The sequence below is a fragment of the Chelonoidis abingdonii genome, chromosome 1, assembly GCF_003597395.2.
Source record: "Chelonoidis abingdonii isolate Lonesome George chromosome 1, CheloAbing_2.0, whole genome shotgun sequence".
Classification (NCBI taxonomy): Eukaryota; Metazoa; Chordata; order Testudines; family Testudinidae; genus Chelonoidis; species Chelonoidis abingdonii.
In genome coordinates, this window is record NC_133769.1 from 67,084,627 (window position 1) to 67,106,854 (window position 22,228).

Genomic DNA, 22,228 nt, shown 5'->3' on the forward strand with positions numbered 1-22,228 from the left:
AATAATTTTCTAGGGAAGGAAACACATACGCCACATAAATGCAGAGAGGTAACAGAAATGTTTTAATTAACATCACCCGTTCTGCCAGCGTCAGGGTCCACCTCTTCCACCTCATCACCTTAACCCAGCAGAAGGCAAACTGCTTCTCCCAGTTCAACTCAGCTACTGAATCACTGACAAAGGTGAGTCACAAAATATCTATAACCCCACGAGGGCTCATCCCACGAGGCAGGCAGGTTCACTCTATCCAAAGCTTTGGCTTGATCCAAAGCCAAAAAAAAAGCAACCCTCACGCTATCCTTGTTGCCCAATTCCAAATACTTCCTACAAACTACATAAAAGCATCTGCCACTGTGCGACATTTAACTGTGTTAGATTGGCACAGATGCAATAATTTTCCAGCTATTTTCCCCAATCTCTCAGCTAGAATGGAAGCCAACATTTTGTAATCTATGTTCAAAAGAGCAATAGGCCCCCAATGCCTAATCCTCTATGTCTGCCAAGAAAAAAACCAAAAGGACTTAATAAAAGGAAGATCCCAATGTGCCTCTAATCAAGGCATCATTGAAAGCACATGAGAGCACTACAGAGAAGGGATCCATAAATCTCTGATAAAATTCCACTGTCAAACCGTGAATCCCCAGGGAAGTTCCCTTCTTCAGTGGCAAGATACAGCTCTGCTGGCCTCACAAGCAAGTCCTGTTCCTCATCTGCCAGTGCTGGAAAACCTGCAATACTATTCAAAAACTGCTGCTGCTGCTGCTGTGGGAATGGAGGAGTGATTTGTCCCTGAAAGAGCTCACTGTGATAGTCCTGAACTATCCTCAACATATCAATGGTGTCTCTGTGGACCTGCCCTTTGCTTAGGATACCATAACCCCATCATACTCTTCTGAAGTCTCTTTTCCTTACATCCTGCATATATATCAGAGGAGGTTGCCCCATCTTTTGTCTTAAAGTCCTTTGCAAATGTAGCTGATTCCAGCTTTCTCCTGTACCGTTGTAATATTTTCTTTTTAATTCCTCTAAAGACACTTGTTTCTATGCATTCTCCAGCCCACAGTCAACTATGAAGATCTCTCAGATGACTCTGCAGTGCTGAATAATGCTTGTAGTCAGTTGTATACAGGCAGCCTGAAAAAGGAACGTAGAGAAATCACCAGGCTCTGCCTGGTCACTTCTCATTGTTCCATTTGGGATGCATAAAACTCTCGAACTGTTTTTCATACCATAAAGATGTATTTAATCTTTCTGATTGCAACAACATTATTGAGTAAGGTATTTAGTTTCGAATAACTGCAGCCAAACATCACTGTTCCATACTCTGCAAAGTATGAACCAAACAGTGGTCAGAAAACTACAGATTGCATTGCACAGAATCTGATCACTGTGGTAGATTTCACATACACCCTGTCCAATCGACTACACAATTCCCCTCTAAAAAAATGTAAATGCCCCCTCCTTTCTTAAACGAGGATGCCCAAAAACATCTTTTAACTCAGGAGTATCACACACAACTTGTAAGTTAAGATTCATCAACTTGTAATGCTGTAGGTTGCTTAACTCTGTCAAGTATCAGAGGGGTAGCCGTGTTAGTCTGGATCTGTAAAAGCAGCAAAGAATCCTGTGGCACCTTATAGACTAACAGACGTTTTGGAGCATGAGCTTTCGTGGGTGAATACCCACTTCGTCAGATGCATGTAGTGGAAATTTCCAGGGGCAGGTATATATATGCAAGCAAGCTAGAGATAATGAGGTTAGTTCAATCAGGGAGGATGAGGCCCTGTTCTAGCAGTTGAGGTGTGAAAACCAAGGGAGGAGAAACTGGTTTTGTAGTTGGCAAGCCATTCACAGTCTTTGTTTAATCCTGAGCTGATGGTGTCAAATTTGCAGATGAACTGAAGCTCAGCAGTTTCTCTTTGAAGTCTGGTCCTGAAGTTTTTTTGCTGCAGGATGGCCACCTTAAGATCTGCTATAGTGTGGCCAGGGAGGCTGAAGTGTTCTCCTACAGGTTTTTGTATATTGCCATTCCTAATATCTGATTTGTGTTCATTTATCCTTTTACGCAGCTAAACAATTAAAATCCTCTGTACAAAACAACTGTCAAGAGGAGCAACCTCTATAAAAAGATCTTTCCTCAGTTGCTGACACTGTGGATCGAAGATGTTGACACAACAATACCTCATATGCAAATAACAGAAATCAAATAAGAATCCCCTTCCCAGCTGCAGTTCTACCATGCTCTGTACCTACACTGCCTAAGTATAAAACAGTATCCCTACTCCTTCGGAAGTATCCAGCACTGTGGACCAAAAAGATAGGTCCCTCTTCCAATCCCTCTGAGCTTCCTTGTCACACCTGGATCCCCAGCAGATCCAAATATGGCCCCTCCAAAAACTAAAAGATTATCTGCCTCTGGCACACACTCAGAATGAAACATAGGGTTCACTTTGCAACCTTCAGTACTGTCTAAACAAAGGCTCAGCTCCGAGTTCTTTTGGGTACTTGTGATCCTCATCCAGTTGTCCACCATGTCACTGCTGATAATCCCTCCATTTTACTCATCTCTCTCATGCCTTCCTTTTCTTTGGCCACTTTTTTCTTATTAACTAGTCCATTGTTGTCAACTGGGGGGGAGGGTGTCTTGAGTCCCCAGATCCTGATTCTAACTCTGGCAGTTCTTTCTGAAATTGCTCAAGCCCCATAACATTCAGTTCTGCCTCCCCAAATAAAGGTATTTGTAATGCCGGCTCTCTGTCATCTGCAACAGCACCTATACAGAAAACCTGTTACCCGTTGGAACTGTGAAAATCCTGTGTGGTTTGGAGAGCTGCAGGCCACCTTCAGCTACTTAGCATTCTCTGTGGATCCTCTCCTTCCCCGTCTGATTGCATAAAACTCTTCTTTCCTGAAGTTGAGCACATCAAAACCTGCTTCCCAGCTACCAAGTCTGCCATACCCATAGCCTGCCTGTCCATCCCTGGTGATTGGGATTCCTACATAACCAGTTGTGTCTGCAAATGTTCCTTCCCCAGTTTCTCCTTTCCCCCCTGCCCATCTCTTATAGTCTCCCCCACATTACTAGGGAGGGCCGGCGCTTCCACTTAGGTGGCCTAGGCAATCGCCTAGGGCACCAGGATTATTGGTGGGTGGCATTTTTCCGGAGGGGGCGGCAGGCGGCTCCGGTGGAGCTGCCGCAGTTGTGCCTGCGGAGGGTCCGCTGGTCTGCGGCTCCGGTGGAGCTGCCGCAGTGGTGCCTGCGGACGGTCGGCTGCTCCTGCAGCTCTGGTGGACCTCCCGCAGGCACCACTGTGGCAGCTCCACCAGAGCCGCGGGCCAGCGGACCCTCCGCAGGCACGACTGCAGCAGCTCCACCAGAGCCGCGGGACCAGGGCGCGGGGTCGCGAAATTGCCGTGCGCCATGGGCGCTAAAACTGCTAGCGCCAGTCCTGTTACTAGGGCTCATCTCCCCAACTGCATCATCCTGGCTCTCAGTGGTTCCCACTTCCTCACCCTGACTCCTTTCCAATCCTGAATCAGTAATGAACAAAGTCCCCCAGTCCTTCCCCCAGAAGTAGAGAGGCCTTGCCACAACCCTTGAAGGGCTGCTCGAAATCCTCTGAGCCTCTGGCTCAGGGAAGAAGGAAGGTTCCTTGCAAGGCTGGGAATGATTTCTTTCCCTATTGGGCCATGTCTCGGGGCACTGACTATAAACAAGCCCACTTCTCCCACACATGTTGCATCTGTTGAAGTCCCTGTAGTCCTCAGAGTTCTGTGCATTAGAACAACAGCCTTGATGACTAGATGTTCTGATATTATCATGACCGTCCCGATATTAGGGGCTTTGTCTTATATAGGCATATATTACACCCTCTCCCTCAAATCCTGATTTTTCAACCTTGCTATCTGGTCACCCTAACCACAGCACATGCACTTCTTCATTCCCCAGACACACTAAAATGCTCTGTAGAGCCACAGGTAAAACAAGTGAGTGGTTGCCCGGGATCCCTACAGTAACCTCACTTCAAACCTAACTAAAATATATTGGGGAGATGTTGCACTGTATTATTTATCTGGAAGAGGTTAATGGTGCCTTTAAATTCACCATTCCAAACCCTAAATCCATCAGAAACTTTAACTGGAGGCTGTACCACTTTAGTGTTACGTGGAACTCAGTGCAGCACTTCTGCTTCATGTACATTTTCGCTGCAGAATAAAGTAGTCACAGACTTCATAGCAGGTTGGAATAAAGAATGGGTACTATGTCACCCCAATCCCTCATCCTGTTCCTAATTCCAAACTGTTCCCAGAAAAAAAATCCTTTTTGCCATAAGAGTAAACTCTGACAAGGCATTCTCTGCTGCCTGGCAGACATGCAGGAGCGAATCCTAAATAATCTTAACAGAGTCCCAACAACAAAATCCCTAGTGGGACTTTTGTGCATGTCCCTTGTGTAGCGCAGTCCAATCATGTATCTCTGCTGAGGGCAATGCTTTCATTGTGAGGGGTCTTGCCCAGACGCCTGGTCCCAACTGGCTGTGATTGTTGCATGGGACTTCTTCCTATCCAGCCCCTTGGGAACCCCATGCTGGAAACAGACACCTCAGGTCCTTCCTTGTTGTCACTGTTCCTCCGTTGCTCACTCCAGACAGACCTTTGTGCTCCCTCCTCAGCATGGGGGCTTCCTTTTGTGTTGCTGGGAACCTCAGGGGCAAGAAAAACTAAAGACCCCACTTTAGATTCTTTAAAAATGCCTCTTATGGGCCACTTTTCCCTCTGGTCAAGAGGCTGAATAATCCCCTGGGTGGAGTTCCTTAAAGCAAATGGAGCCCCTGCAACAGAGAAGATCCCAGTACTACCTCCTCTCAACTTACAGGAGATGGGAAGGCCACAGGTGTGGCTACTAAATTGTCCTTTACCCCCTGTATTACTGATACAGCCCAACTGTAGCCAAGCTCCACTGTGTTCCTCCCTCTCCTCAAGACTCTATGCAGTGTTTTAAATGGAGGACATGCCTTGAAAACCATTTCCCAGAGTAAAAGGATATAGTTCCACCCCTCCTTTCCCAGAGCTCCCTCTGGCAATTGCTCCCCAAAGCAAGGAGCTGCAAAGCAAACTATTTTTCCTTTTGATTATGTACTCTGAATGCCTGTCCCTTCACCCCAAATCCTTCCCCATACTCCCGAGCAATTCCCAAGTCAGCTTCCCCACAGGTACCTCAAGGCACCACAGAAACAAGGCTCATTGGGTATGGTCTAGGAATTATTTTGGGGAAGGTCTATGGCCTGAGTTATACAAGAGGTCAGACTGGATGGTCACAATGGTCTCTTCTGGCCTTGGAATCTATGAATCTATTAATGATAACATCAGCCAATAGCACAACGGGATCCACCAGTCTATGCACAGTAACTTCTGAGTCAATCTCCAAATAGATGGATTCTTGCACCTTCACATCCAGAGAACGTACTGCAGGAATAAAGCCCCTTTCAGTCCCAGCATCTGAGGCCGCTGCCATCTTGGCAGGAAGAAGAAGTGAGAGCTTTTTCTCTCTCTCACACACAAACACACTTCATTCCTTTCACTATGGTTACCAGGATGTTAAGGGTAGGTTACTACAGAGGCCGAGTATTCATCCGTAAATCAGTTTTTTAACAGCTGATTTTAGCTTTGCTAACATCTTTTAAATCTATTATTACATACTGTGGATTACAGCATACTGTATATGGAGATGTTGCATTTGTTGTCTGGATGGTAAAAACATAGCAAAAATTCAATTTGGCTTTTATGCTGCTTTGCAAGGGTTGCACAAATCATTTGTTTTGAACCCTGGGAAACGCACACCTGTGATTCCTTTTCAAACATAACAACGTGAGCCAAGTGCAACATCTAATGTACCATACAGCAAAATGGTTCCACATCAACATCTTCCCTGCACATCTGGAAATGGATTACCTACAATAATGCAGCACTAAGCCTAGAGACGACCCATGCCAGCAAATAGTGGGAGGGCAGAGTAAGGGCAGCAGTGTAAATGAGCATGCTCAGTCCATGTGAGCACGCTGAGTACAAACCAAACAGCAAATCGGGGGGTGGGGGGGGACGTGACCCTGCATCCTCCCCCCATCCCTCTGTTATCTCTGGCTAAGTCACTAGTATATTTTTGGTACATGAAAAATATATTTATATTTTGGATGAAGTATAATGACTCCCTTATAAAACTTTGCTAGGATTTCAGCAAACTCCACTAGAACTCTCTCAGAAACTTTGCAACAACAGCATCAATTTCCTGGATTAGGGTTGCCTGGTGTCCAGTTTTCGACCAGAACATCTGGTCAAAAAGGGACCCTGGCAGGTCTGATCAGCACTGCTGACTGGGCCATTAAAAGTCCAGTTGGCAGAGTTGGCAGGCTCCCTACATGGCTCTGCGCAGTTCCCAGGAAGTGGCAACATATCCTTCCGGCTCCTAGGTGTAGGAGTGGCCACAGAGGCTCTGCATGCTGCCCAAGCCCCAAGCGCCAGCTCCGCAGCTCCCATTGGCTGGAAACCGCAGCTAATGGGAGCTGTGGGGATAGCACCTGCAGGTAGGGGCAGCACATAGAGCCCCGTGCCGAGCCTCCGCCTAGGAGCCAGATAGACATGTCGCCATTTCCTGGGAACCACCTGAGGTAAGCACTGCCCAGAGCCCACACCCTGAAACCCCTCACGCATCCTAACCCCCTGCCCTAGTCCCAAGTGCCTTCCTGCACCCAAACGCCCTCCCGGAACCTGCACCCCAAAACCCCTCCTGCATCCCAACCCCCTGCCCTAGCCCCAAGCCCACTCCTGCAGCCAAACTCCCTTTCAGAGCCTGCACCCCAACCCTCTGCCCTAGCCCTGAGCCCCCTCCCGTACTCCGAACCCCTTGGCCCCAGCCCAGAGCTCCCTCCTGCACCCTAAACCCCTCAGCCCCACCCCAGAGCCCATACCCCCACCAGAGCACTCACCCCCTCCCGCACCCCAACCCTCTGCCCCACCACAGAGCCCCTCCCACACCCTGAATCTCTCATTTCTGGCCCCGCTCCAGAGCCTACACCCCCAGCCAGAGCCTTCACCCCCTCCCACACCTCAACTCGCTGCACCAGCCCAATGAAAATGAGCAAGAGAGTGAGAGTGGGGGAGAGCAAGTAACAGAGGGAGGGGGGATGGAGTGTGCGGGGATGGGGCATCGGAGAAGGGACAGGGCAGGGAGCAGAGCAAGGATGTTCAATTTAGTGTGATTAGAAAGTTGGCAACCCTATCCTGGATGCAACAGTAATTATCAAATATGGCACCTTAAAAACATCTGTTTATCCCAGACATACAAAAACATCTCTAGCCAACCAGTTGGCTACCAGCACATTTGCTCAGACATTCAAGACATTCAAGATAAATATATCAGGCCAGATCTTCAGCTGCTATTAATGGGTGTAGCTCCATTGATTGCCCTCATTTCATTGTAGGCAACTCTTTTAGAGGGAAATCCTTCCAGTCTGTGGCAGAGTAGTGGAAGGCCATAAATGGGACTGGCTTGCTGGGAAGAACCAAGCCAAGTGATCACTTACAATGAAGCACTTGACTCTCACTGAAACATTATCAGAAATTCGATTGTCTCTGTTCAGCATGGATGACTCTCAGATATATACGCTAAGGTCAGCCACCATGATTATTCAGATGACCTCCACTGCAGCTTATCCAATGTAATTGTCAGGTGCCAGTTCCAAACCATCAGAACATCAAAGGGCATAAATCCTGTACTAAACATGGCTGTGAAAGAGGCACAGTACAGATGATGTCATCCACATCCCCTGTAAGCCCCAAGCCACCCTGAAAGATCATGTTTCTCTTTATTCACCTTCTCACATCATCTCATTCAGTGAGATATGAGCCTCTCCTCCTCCTCTTTTTTTAGAAGATGCTTCTGAAAACATGAAACAAAAGGCAGTGGCTGCAGCAGAGCATGCAGATGAAAGGAAGGAGAAACTGTAATTGGCTGCAACTAGGAAAGTGTTACTTGGAAAGACATGCATGACCACACACATATGATGCTGTGTCAGATTCCTTGGCTTAGGTTATTGAAAAAATTTGGGAACAAACTGGATTCTTGTCATGTTGCACCCTGGGACCAGATTCACAACATCAGAAAAATCAGCACCACAATGAGCACTAAGTGGGACCTTAGTTGGCAATGTTATCGGAAAAGGCAAAGAGATTGAACCACCTTCTCTCCCTTAAAAGTAGCCCCGCTAGATTCAGGTTGATGCATATTGATTGGGCATCATAGACAAAGGTCCATTAAAGGGGTGTGCAATCTTTTTTGTTCTGAGGCCCACCCCCCAACTTGCTATACAAATCCCACGGCCCACCTGTGCCACAACAACTGTTTTTCTGCGTATCCAGTAGATTAAAAGCCAGGACCGGTGTTAGGGGACAGCAAGCAGGGCAATTGCCCAGGGCCGTACACCGCACTGAGCCCCGCAAAACTCACTTGCTCAGGCTTCCACTTCAGCCCTGTGTGGCAGGGCTTGGGCTTCGTCTTTCTGCCCTTGGCCTTAGCGAGTCTAATGCTGGCCCTGCTCTCTGGTTTATTTTGACAGACCCCCTAAAACCTGCTCGCAGCCTCCCAGGGGGCCCTGGATCCCTGGCTGAGAACCACATATTTTATCTGTTCTGTGGATAAACAGGCGCTTCAGTTCCTGCAGCTGTCAGTTTGTCACCTTTCAGAGCTCTTTAAAAGTCACATTAAAGTTTTAAAATGTAGGGGCTTGTCTATACAGAGACGTCGTGCGTGGCAGGCTGGGGTATGAATTTACATTGCATCAGATTGTCATGTACTAAGCAGCCAGTGGAGTCTGCTGCCAACCAATCAAAGTTCCGTAGCGCACTATGACGTGTTGCTGTTTCAAACAGCCACGTAGTGCGCTGCAGGCTGATGCACTGTATATCTGCACCCCGGCTTGCCGCACACTAAGTCTCCATATAGCATGGGCAGCGAGTAGCTTAGATAGGGGAAGGCTGTGCCTCTCCAAACAGCCTGGTGTTTCCCTGCCCATGCTCCACCCCCAGACCTCCTCCTGCCTGCTTCAGTTCCCTTCCCGCTCTTCTGTGGCTGAGAGGCTGTGAGCAGTCTGGCTGGGGCGGATGCACACAAGACCTCGGGGCTGAGGCCACGCCACACCACACCACGTGCCTGCCCAGTGCTCCAGGGCTGGGGCTGCTCCAGCTGCACTGCCTGCCCAGTGCTGTGGGGGTGCTCTGGCGGCACCACCTTTCTGGAGCTGGGGTGCTCCAGCCACACTGCCCACCACACCGCCTGCCTGATGCACAGGGGCTTGAGGTGTGGGAGGGGAGGGCGGCAGCTGCAGGAGGAGGGTACTCTGGGCTCCAGTAGGGGAGGGAGGCAGAAGGGGAGGGCTGGCTCCCTCAAGGGCGTGTTCACCCACTGCCCATGCCATATAGACAAGCCCTTAGTTTCAGAAAAGCAAATGGAATCCGGGGAATGCTAAAAAATGAAGAGGTGGGCAGAAAGAGAGCAAGGAACAGGGAAAATGATGATGCAGGCACTGCAATCGAGATGTGCAAGAAGAGAAGACTTTTTGTGCCCTCCTCCAGACAGTGAATCTGAGCAAGACCAAGCACACTTTGACCCTAAACCACAGCTTCTGATGGTTGTGGCTATTAGTGGGCTCCCATATTTGAATTCAATATAAACATATAGAGAATGACTTAAAAAACTGATTTCAGCTGAAATACACTGTTGTAAAACCAGTGTAACCAGTGGAGAATCTGACTTAGGCATGTCTACACTACCCGCTGGATCGGTGGGCAGCGATCAATCCAGCAGCGGTCGAAGACGCAATAAATTGATCCCCAAGCGCTCTCCCATCGACTCCTATACTCCACCACTGCAAGAGGAGCAGGTGGAGTCAATGGGGGAGCAGCAGCAGTTGACTCACTGCGGTGAAAACACCACGGTAAGTTGATCTAAGTATGTCGACTTCAACTACGTTATTCACGTGAATAAAATTATTCACATAGCTGAAGTTGCGTAATTTAGATCGATTCCACCCCCCCACACCCAGTGTAGACCAGACCTTATAACCTTCAATCAGAGATATAAGCCCCTTTTGAATGACTAATTATTTTGTAACCTGTACTTCCCTAGAAGTTTAAGAGAAATGTAGTTGATATTATGATTGACATATTTAAAATAATCAAAAATGTTCTATATCAAGGCAACAGAGAAGATAAAAATATATTTACATTCACCTGCTGTGCATTGAGTCTTGATTATATCCTTGATAAACTCTGTTGGATATTGTTGATCAGTAATTAACAATTGAGAAGAAATTAGACTTTTCCAATTTACTTGCCAACAATTCCTTTCAAATTTGAAGAATTCTTTGTGGAAAATCTGCCGGTAACTTTCAGTTATCCAGATGTAAATCCATTTAAATTAGTGTTACTCTGGAATTATCCTCTGTAAATGAGAGCCAAATCTGACCCATTAGCTCTTTCCCAGGGATTTCTCTCATGTTTTGATATTTTCCCCACTACCTAAAACTATTAAAAACATAACAGGCGTCTAGCTTTCTGTTGTGAAGATAGCCTTCACTGTGTAAATACAAAGGGTGAAATCCTGGCTCCGCTAAAGTTAGTGACTAAACCACTATTGACACTATTGGGGCTAGAAATTTCACCCAAGGAGATCAAATACAAAGGCCGTAAAAGTACCTAGATAAAAAGTTAATATTGCCTGTTAAATCCTCATCTCCACTAATGTGCTTGTTGTATTGGATATACATGTAACAGCCTGAAATTTCTGTTATCTGAACAGGTTTTCCTATAGTTAAGTTTTGAATATTCAAGCAGTGAAGTATCCTATTAAATATTCTATTGAGATAACTGAGTTCCTTGCTACTGTCGTTAACAATTAGGATGAGAGTGTTGTTTACATGGCTATAGGCTAAAGGATATTGGTCTCCAGTGGTGTGGCTTGTGGAAGTTTGTAGGTTTCTATAAAATTAAGTTCAGCAGCAGGAAGGTCAGTTTAATAAACTAATGAATAGTTTTTCAATGATCCTACTTTGTCTTTGCTGTTGAAATCTAAAAGTAGGACCAAGTAGGGTAGAAATTAAAGGCTAGAAATAACACATATTTGCCAAAATTCTCCACAGATTACTATTATCCCAGTTTATGAGACTACACAGAGTACTATGAAATCTTTGCACTATACGGGCCTGATAGTATTACTGATAGGCCTTGGCTACACTTGCAAGTGTGCAGCGCTGGGAATTACAGCTGTCTTCGTACAGCTGTGTAGGGAAAGCGCTGCAGTGTGGCCACGCTGACAGCTACCAGCGCTGCAGTGTGGCCACATTTGCAGCGCTGTTGGGAGTGGTGCATTATGAGCAGCTATCCCACAGATCCACAGAGCACCTTCGTCCATTTGGCAGCGTTTGTGGGAAGGGGACGGAAGGTGCAGGTCATTCGCTTCCTGTCCCACGCCCCGTGATGCATGGCTTCACATCCCAGCAATCCCACTGTTTTCCGTCCACGTTTGGCGCCATTTGAGTCTTCTCAACGGTTTCTGTGCAGCGATTTCTGTGGAAATGGAGCCTGAGCTGCTGAGAGTACTTTGCTGATGAGTGTCGCCAGCACAATCACGTTTGGCAGTTGAGCTATTCCTTAAGCTCACCAAAGTGACAGTGAGGAGTCCGACGATGAAGCGAGTCGCCTGACGCGTAATGACACTAAATTGCTTGTGGCATTCACGAAATGCTCAGCACGTGGAACGCCGCTTTTGGGCTCGGGAAACAAGCACTGAGTGGTGGGATCACATCGTCATGGAAGTCTGGGATGACGAGCAGTGGCTGCAGAACTTTCGATGAGAAAAGCCACTTTCATGGGACTGTGTGCTGAGCTCGCCCCCACCCTGCGGCGCAAGGACACGAGATTGAGAGCTGCCCTGCCGGTGGAGAAGCGGGTGCTATTGCAATCTGGAAGCTGGCAACTCCAGACAGCTACCGATCAGTCGGAACCAGTTTGGAGTGGGAAAGTCGACCGTTGGAATCGTGTTGATGCAAGTTTGCAGGCCATTAATCGCATCCTGCTAAGAAGAACCGTGACTCTGGGAACGTGCAGGACATTGTGGATGGCTTTGCACAAAATGGGTTTCCCTAACTGTGGAGGGGCGATAGATGGACGCATATTCCTATTCTGGCACCACACCACCTAGCATCCGAGTACATTAATCGGAAGGGGTATTTCTCTATGGTTCTCCAGGCGGCTTGTGGATCACCGTGGGCGTTTCATTGACATTACACAGGCTGGCCTGGAAAGGTGCATGATGCACGCATCTTTCAGAACACTGGCCTGTTCAGGAAGCTGCAGGCAGGGACTTTTTTCAGAACCGGAAGATCACAGTAGGGGACGTTGAAATGCCCATTGTGATCCTTGGAGACCCCGCTTACCGTTAATGCTTGGCTCATGAAACCATACAGGGAAGCTTGACAGGAGCAAGGACCGGTTCAACTACAGGCTGAGCCAGTGCCGAATGACTGTGGAGTGTGCTTTTGGCTGTTTAAAGGGGTGCTGGAGATCTCTGTACGGGAAGCTAGACTTGGGGGAAAACAGCATCCCTGCCGTTATATTCGCGTGCTGTATCCTCCAAAATATTTGTGAAGGGAAGGGTGAAATATTCAGTCAGGCTTAGACCTCTGAGGTTCAACGCCTGGAGGCTGAATTTGCACAGCCAGAGAGCAGGGCTACTAGGAAGGCCCAGCACAGGGCTTCAAGGATTAGGGATGCCTTGAGGGAGGAATTTGTGGCTGAAAACCAACAGTAATGTTTGGTGCTTGCACGGGAGTGAAGTGCAGTGGTTACAATGTTAGTAGGAATCTGTTTTCTTTCCTGGGCTAAGGTATCCTTTTACTTTCTGCAGTAATAAAGACTGTTTTCAAAGCCAAGAATTCATTTATTGAAAAGAAAATAACTTTCTTGACAGACACACAACATTTTGGGGACCTAAAAGGGCAGAGGGGTGCAGTGGGGAACTGTACAGTCACAGGTTTGAATATGTCCTGTCTGGAGTGCTGTGCAATGACTGCTGCACTTCAGGATGAAAATGCTGCATGGTGATGGGGGTTGAGTGCAGAGGGTAAGGGTCGTAGTTCTCAGGGCTGGTTGGTGAACGTACAGGTGTTGGAGGCAGCTGGTGATGGTAAGAACCTGGATGCTGGGGAAGGGGATTTTGAGCTGACATTGGGGCACAAGTGAAAAAGCTTTGGGATGGGGGGGGCCGGCACGGTAGTGTTCTGCCTGCATGGCTACGAGCTCCTGGATAGAGTCTGCTTGGCGCGCCAGGATGCTTATCAGCTGCTTTGTGCTTTTCTTCCTGGCTGCTGCGTTTCTCTGGCAGATCCTGCTTTCCTTTTCCCTCCAGTCCTGCAGTTTTTGATTCTCTCTGGCAGAGTGATCCATAACTGCTTGCAGCAGGTCGTCTTTGCTTTTTCGTGGCTTCTTCTGGAAGTTTTAGAGTCTTTCAGCTGTTGATAACACGGGCATCCGAGAAGTCAAGGTTAATTGTAGAAAGGCAAAAAAGGCAACAGTTAACAGAGGCAGCATTGTTTATATCTCAGACAGTTATTCCCACACAGTGAAGGAGTTTACAGTCTTCACAATAGCATAATTTTCTCATGCCAAAGAGAGCGCACATAACCCATAGGAGCCCCGAAATGATGAGTAAGGGGGACTGATTGCTTCTGGGCTGTACTGGGGTTTTTGTGCATTGGGGAAAGCAAACAGCTGCAGGGGGCACCTACACTGAACAGTCTCCCAACATTTTCCACAGGAGTTGATCCTGCAAAATATCTCGCTGCTGCGGGTCACCTGGGAAGAGCGGGAGGGTCTTCTACAGCAATGCGGATTCCACCCTGGCCCCTACGCAGCTTGCCTGTGTGCAGCAATGGTCCCCCCACCCCTCGCGGCACAGTGGTGTGGATGCGTTAGCCTGACTGGGACAAGGACCACAGTGGCTCTCCCTATAAACTTGCGCAAGCGCATTGCCCACGCTCTGGCTGAAACTTTTGAAGAGATTACCGAGGCCGATTACCGCAGCGACGTGATAGACCACATCAATGGGCTATTCCACATCTAGGCATGCATGCATGCAGCCCTAACCCCCCTCCTCTCCGAAACATTTCCATCCTGAAAATAAAAGCCGCTTACCGGGAACCCGCTCCTCTGCTTGTCCTTCACCAAGTACCGGCTGCTGCGACTGGCTACCTTCCTCCTGGCTTGAGAAGAGCTCCTGGCTGCATGCCTCCTGGGACTCCTGGGGTGTCTCCCCCACCCCAGTACCCTCACTCTCGGTTCCTCCCCCCTCCTCCTCCTCCTCCCCCCCTGCTCTGAAGTGTCCATCGTGGTCCTCGGATTGGCAGTGGGGTCACCCCAAGTATCGCGTCCAGCTCTTTGTAAAAACGGCAGGTCGTGGGGGCAGCACCAGAGTGAGCGGTTTCCCTCGTGGGCTTTGCAATAGGCACTCCGCAGCTCCTTCACTTTAACCCTGCACTGCACCGCGTCCCGGTCATGGCCCCTTTCCAGCATGGCCCTTGATATCTGCCCATAGGTATCGTAAATTCCTACGGCTGGAGCGCAGCTGTGACTGCACAGCTTCTCCCCCCAAACACTGATGAGGTCCAGCAACTGCCATTGCTCCATGCTGGGGCTCGTTTGGCGCGTGGAGGCATGGTCACCTGGAAAGATTCACTGATTGCTCTCCACACCTGGCTGAGCAAACAGGAAGGGGATTTTTAAAATTCCCGGGGCGTTTAAAGGGCGGTTCACGTGAGGCCAGGGCAATAGAGTTCAAACTGATGAGCAGAGTGTCTGAACAGGCATTCTGGGATACCTCCGAATACCTCTGGAGGCCAATAACAGTGCTTTTGGTGGCCACACTGGCAGAGCAGCGCTGCATCACCAGTGCTGCAGTCGTTATTCCCCAGGCAGAGGTAGAATACAGCCAGCACTGTATCCAGGGAGATACAGTGCTGGATGTGCCTTGCAAGTGTGAACGGTGTGTGAGCTGCAGCGCTGTAAAGCCACCACCAGCGCTGCAACTCTCCAGTGTAGCCAAGCCCTTAGATTCTAGTGACCCATGGCTGTGCGCATACACAGACACCATGGTTGCCTGTTAACTGCAAACATGGGCTGTAGGCAATAGAATTCATGATCTTTTGCTCCCAAAATTTTCAGGCATTTTACTTACTGAGCTACTAGAGAATATGCTGTAGCTCTTGGTGACGGTTGGACATACATACTGTTTTTAGGTCTCTAACCACTGTAGTGCACAGTAGTCTCCAACTGAGAAACCTGCATACCTGGTTCTATTGGATAGAGGGCAAGAATATGCATATATGTAAGCCAATATATCACAAATTCTGCATTGTGGATTCATATATGCAGTTAAGAAGCTAAAAGCAGCCTTTGTCCATAACTAAGGATCCACTTCCAATCTCCCAAAACACGGATCGCCAAATATGCACGGTTGTCAAGTTGGCGGGGGCAAAGTTGGATTAAAACTGGGTGAGGGAAGTTGGGGTTACAACAGGAATAATTGTGCCACCTCTTGAAACTGTTTGGAGAGATATATTTTTTAGTTTTGGATTCATTTCAGTTTAGCTAGTATTTTTTGAGTTCTTGAATCTCCTTGGATGTGTAGATCATCAGGGATTTGTACATATCATTTTACACTTCTGTTAAATTAGAGATACAAATGCTAGGGTTACCTATGAAATGAGTTGATCGTCTCAATACAGTACTTAGTTGGCATTAGTGTAACCATCATAACTGCCATTAGTTTTTCACCTTTCTTGCTAATCTCACAAACAGAGCTACTGACATATGATTTTATTGTTACTGTTGATATTGTATTTGCTTGTGGGTAAAACAGAGAACTTTAGTCTCCAGGGATTGTCTATCTAGCACTTTTCACAGCACTAAACTCACTTTAATAAGGGAGAGAGACAGATCCAAACGCAAACTTTTAATACTTAAGAACAGTGTGGATTGCTGCACTTTGGGGACAGAAATCAATTAGTAGATTGAATTCATGCATAGTATTTTCATCTGTAATCATTATATATGTGTTCCAGCATTGTTCATTTTATTTAAAGGAAAAGCTATGCATATTCTTCCAGCCAGCGCGATGACGTTCCAAAATCTAACTTATTGAAGTCTCCCAATTAATACTGAAAACATTGGAAGGATTACTTGCATGGCATTCAGCAAAGTCTGTGAACGTCCAAGTATGAAACACTAACAAGGGCTAACTTAGCATTCCTACTTGGAAATATAAACAGGGTGATATTGAGCAGGAGTATGGAGATGATATTGCTTTTGTATTTGGTACTGATGAAACCACTGCTGGAAGAATGTGTCCAGTTTAAAAAAAAATTGAGTGGGTTCAAAGAAGAGCTACAAAAATGATTTGTGGTCTGGAGATCATGTCTTACAATGAGAGAGGAAACAAGCTCAAACTAATATATGAAGAGATGGGTTAAGAAGTGATTTGATCAGGGTCTGTAGTTCCCTACACAGGTGGACAATATCTGATATTATAGATTTTTTTAGAGGAGGACGTTGTAGTCTTTGAGGCAGGATATAATGAGGCCTGAGCAAGAGATTTGACTCTGGGGAGGGAAAGGAAAGGATGCATCTCGGATGTTGAGAAGGAAAAGGTGGCAGGATTTGGATATGACCTGGATGTCAGGGCAAGGGAAAAGAAGTCAAAACTAATCCTTAGGCCTGGGTGACAGAGAGAATAGTGGTGATTGACAGCAGTGATAGAGGATGAAGGAAGTGAAGAAGGTTTGTTAGGAAAGATAAGGAGTTGGGATTTAAGTGTGGGAAGTTTAAGATGAAGACGAGACATATGAAAGGTCTGTTCATGTTGTCACCACAGTTGTTTTTTTCCATCCAAAGTGCAGTATCGTACCATGAAAGTATACAGTTAATTTTATTTTGCTTTAGCTAGCACACTAAAACAACACAATTTTAAAATTGATGAAGAAAATCCTGCTCTATTCTAGCTTCCTTTTTATACTAAAAGAAATTATTGCTATTTAAGTTCTCTTCTCACAGGTATTTTTTTAATATCTGTCATCATTTTAACACTTTTGCTTTGTATTCCCTGTAGTGCATGAATTTGAGGACACAGTATAAAACTGTGTCTTCTAATCGTGTTTGACCAAAAGAGATGAATTTCACTTTCATGTGTCCAGACTTGTGACTGAAATTCCAGGCAATATAAAATAGTCTACTTTTAAACTAGGCAAAAAATAAGACTTGAAAGTTTTATATTGGGCTAAGCTACCCCAAATGTGATCTTTGAAATAATCAGGGCTACACATCTTTGATTACAGTCAGAGATACCACCCTTTGCTGTACAGAATCCATAAGTGACACTCTCAGCTGATGGAGTCTTTTATTCAGGGCTCTCCATTTCTGTGTACAATGTTATTTTGCTCTAAAGGATTTATTTAAAGTCCGTTGTCTCTGGCATTTTTTTATAGGCACTAACTTTTTTTAATATCCGAGATGAATTCTCTTTCACCCCAGCAAGTTGTACATTGAAATGCAACAGCCTTTTGAATTAGAGGTGTCTCATTTCAAGACGTTCATTGGAAGATGCAGAGATCTGTTAACACAATGAAGTGAAAGCTTAGTGAGCAGAGGAGGTTACATCATTAGCTTTTCAGAGCTGACAAAGAAGCCAACAGATATGCAGCTGCTACAGTCGAAGAAAGCATCACTAGAGTAGGACACATAGGCCCTGATTCTGTGCAGAGTCAGTTTCCCTGAACTCTCTCATTGCCTTCAAGGCAGGGGACACTCCAAGCCTCAGGGGACCAGACTAAATCTCGCTTGACTTTACCAAGCAATATTTGCAGCCCTTATGCAAACAAAGCACCCATTGATTCAAACTGCAGGCTCCCAGCTCATACAAATCATTGCTTGCGAAGTGGCAAAGCTTTAAATGTCATGGGCTTCAGGGGAATATGCTGATTTACGCCAGCTGAGGATCTGACCCCTGCTTTAAAGCTTAATCTAAGTCATACATTCTTCCTTATAAAAGCATAATAAGCAGTATATCCAAGACCACAAATCCACAGTATTTTGAATCACAAGAACTCTAGCTAGCAAGGAACAAACTGCTCTCAGCGGTAAGACAGCAAAGGTCCCAAGTGAGTAAGAGTCTCATAAAACTTGGTCAGTATCAGAAACAGTTTCCAGGCAGGCAAAGTACAACATTTTCCCTTCACTTTTTATGAATGACTGCAGTATTGTGCTTCAATCAGAGTCCTCTACTAAAGCCATTCATAAAAATAAAAACAGAACAAACACACACAAAACTTTCTAGGTTCAATCTGAAGCCATCACTTGCCAGAGCCTGGGAAAACATACTGGCAGCTCTAACCCCAACTGGTATTGAAAGTATTCAAGAGTCTTTTTGGTGGTCTGAAAAGTATGAAGTGCTGTGTGGAAGGGCAGCTGGTAGAATTACTGTGACACATACTAGGCAAGGAGCCAGAGCTGGCCTTGTTTCAGACATTGTCTTTCCCCTCATTGAAGGGTCAGGAGCTAATTCATGGAAAATTTGGTGAGTTGGCAGCTCTTTCAGTGCATTTCATTGAGCGATAGTGTGCAACAGTCACATGAATGCAGGGTCCACAGCCAAAAAAAATGGGGATTTCTGAGCTATAGGAATCAAGTCAGCCAGTGAGAATGTCTGTGGATTTTGTGTGGTTTGTGAGTAAACGTGTACAGGTGTAATTAGCAGGGGGAAGAAAAGTCAGGGAAGTGCTAATGATTGAGATTATTGATGAGCTCAATGAATTCTATTCTTACAAATGATTCTTTTGAACCAAATCATCTCTTTGCACCAACACTCATTTCCTAAGAGGCAGCAAATGTGCTAATCAGCCCAGGGCATTTTTGATTGCTTCTCCACTGCACGGTTATCTAATGGAAAAGAAAGGGTCAACGCTAAGATTTTTAAAAATGGACTTAGTAACTGGCACTTTCTTTTCTAGTATTTTCTTAAAGGTTTATGCACAGATATAAAAACATATTATTAACAGGACTCCATAGAATTAGAAAGATATTGCAGGTAAACAAAGTATCTATTGCTAAAATAGAATGCTTTGTGGTGGGCAGTCTAAATTGATCCTAGCGTCAGTTACTTTTGTTTTACATTTTCATTGATTTTTCCCACCCACTAAAATATTGCTCTGAAGCCCAGATACATCACATTGTTTATTTTGAAAAGTTTAAGCTATTTTCTAACACGTTATAATGAAAATCAGCCTTTGGATATCCAAATGACCTATTGGCTTATGCCCAAGTAAGGAGACAAACACAGGCCTTGAGTTAGGAACAGGCAAAGTTGGGAATAGGCAACACATCCAGAAAGCAATGGCCAGGAAGAAAATCATTAGATGTGCTTTGAATATATCTAAAAAAAATTATGTGGGTGCAAGTTTGCCCCATTAAAGTTATTGGGAAAACTCCTATTGACTTAGTGAGGCCAGGATTTCACCCTCTGAGTGCTATGTAGTTTTATTATTTTGTGCCTTTATCAAGACCTGTGAAGGTCATGCTCTACAGGTCATCAGAGCTACAGAGATAGTATTTCAGATAGGACCTAGGCTCAAGGAGATTGGTGTATTTATGTTAGCTCATCCATCCCCCCATCCTCTGCTGGAATTACCTGTGTTGCTGGAATGAGTAAAATCATCAGAGGTCTGCAATGGTGTTGTGTGCCCATTCCCGGGCCAGCCAGAACATAGGACCACAGAAATGCCACTGTTGGAGTATGAACGTGCACGTGTAGCCACACAAACAGCTCTGAGAGACTGAATGGGGGGTCAGCCTGCTTACAGAATGCTCAGTGTCAGGTATGAGGGACATTTCTGGGTAATATAAGCTTCCCAAAAGTTATTTGATATGTACTCATAAACACATATCAAAATCTAACACAGTATCAATAAAATTACTTTTGAAACTAAACTAAAATTGCATCTTTGGGGACAAATTCGGAGGGGATATAGAAGATGCTATAAGGCAGACTCCCTTACAGTAACAGACTCCTCTACATTCAGACTCTATAACTGTTTAAACTCTTCTGATGTGTAAAGCTCCTGTAATACACACTCTGAGGAGCTGGAGGAAGGTGCATATTAACACAGCCCTCACCTTGCTTTAATTTACCCTTACATATATGTCTGCCTCCACACAGTGTGCATTACATCAACTGAGACCCTTTGCACACTGGGCGAGGGGATGTAAGTATGACTAGGGCGTCTGAGTGAGTGCAGGAGATGTCCACTATTTTTCACATCGTCTTTGAATTTGGTCCTTTTTTTATATGTTGTTTCAGACCTTAGAAAATGAAATGTGACCTCAATGTATTTTCTTGTTCATAAAAAGACTAATCTTTACTTTTCTTTGCAGCCGCAACAAGTGGTTCAGAAGAAGCCTGCTCAGGTAAGAAATGTTTATATGAATTAATTCTGTAGATTACCTTAATATCCTTGGTTCTTGAGCACGTAAATTAGCAATGTTTATTGTGAATAATGTAATTAGTACTTAATAAATGGAAAAATGCACTGATCATTTAAATCATCAATTAAAACCACACAAGAAAATAAACCCAACTTGTCCACTAAATATTTTTCAGTATAATATATAGGTCCCATTTCAGCCAAGCGTTTACATATCGGCTTAAGTCCATCCATATTCAGAAAAGTACTTACGCATGTGCGTAGTGCTTTGATGAATACAGGTGGACTGCTAAGGGTACAGAACTCTTCTTGAGATAGGTCTGCTTTTTTTGAAAGAATAGTACTTTTGCTAGACTTTCTTATGGTTTGAATGTATTGCTGTAAAATAACCTGAATTAAGAATAGAAACAGAAAGTTCTAATGGTAAAAAGATATAAGCTCTCCAAAAGCATGCGTAGGAGTCCAGTTTCTAAAAAAAATCAATAAAACTACTGAATTTCCCTTTAAAGGAGAGGAGTTCAGACTCAGAATTAACAGCAAGAACATGAGCTCATGCAAGTTTACTAATCTTAGCTGTCTAAGGAAATAGTGATAAATTATATAAACATGCAGACTACATGGAAGTTCATGAGGATAATGTAAATCTTACACTGCATTCAGAGGAATCTCTTCCTTTTCTATCTGTTTCCTTCAAAATATCCTCACAGATGGTTTTTCCATGTGGCAGTCTGGATTAAGTTAGAAGCGTATCTTTTCTTCATCAGCGGGGCTTTGAAAGGTTACGTTCAAGCACTGCTATGTGATAGTGAGCATGTTGCCACAGTTTGGTTGAATAAAAGAAGCATAACCCTTGATCAGACTTATCATTGAATGCTGTGGTTTGAATTTCTGGAGATGTTCATTCTCAAGGATTTTGGATTAGTGTTAGTTTACATCCAGTTGTTACCCTTGTTGCCAACTCAGATGGAACGACTATTGATTGTTTTGCATTTTAAAAGGCACAGAAGCAAAAACAGATAGTTCTTCTTGTAGTCATAACAGTTCTGTAAATGTCACCATCTCCCAGATTTTAGGTATTCTCCAGGTCTCAGGCATTCTCTAAATCTCCTTTTATGGACAGCTGCTGTCCAGTTTAAGGCCATGACAGTGCCATGTAAACACCTATGATATCGTCAAACATCCACAGAACCCAAAGGATTTCCCATCTTGCCGGTGGTAAAGCAACATCAAGTTCCACTTGGAAGAGTTATGTCCACAGAATCAATGCAAACATGTAAATCATACGATCTATATGTATTCATAATGGTCACCAGGTGACCTGTATCAATGGGGAAACACACACACACACACACCATTGTGAATTTGCACTGGAAAAATCTAACTGCAAGCCGTCAGTAAATTTAAAGTCTCTGTGAAGGATAGGTGTCTAAAAATCTCAAAAAATGAGAAGTCTCAGGTATCTGCTTCAAATAGGTTTTAGTCACCAGAAAAAAACAAACAGATCTTACTAGTAAGATCTACCATATTCTCATTTAAGTGACTAAGTAAGGACTAAGTAGCCACTTTCCTCATTTTTAAGTGATTTGTAATAGTTGGATCCTCAGCTGATGGCATATAGATTAGCTGCGTTCTTAAGTAATACAAAAGAA

At 45.2% G+C, this 22,228-nt stretch overlaps 1 protein-coding gene across 1 annotated transcript in view; it reads left to right on the forward strand.

Moving 5' to 3' along the window:
- HMGA2 (high mobility group AT-hook 2) overlaps window positions 1-22,228 on the forward strand; it is a 179,405-nt gene that overhangs the window by 131,193 nt on the left and 25,984 nt on the right. The window contains exon 4 of the mRNA XM_032788824.2: window positions 20,530-20,562. Coding sequence (XP_032644715.1) covers window positions 20,530-20,562 — 33 coding nt within the window. The remainder of the gene's footprint in view (window positions 1-20,529; window positions 20,563-22,228) is intronic.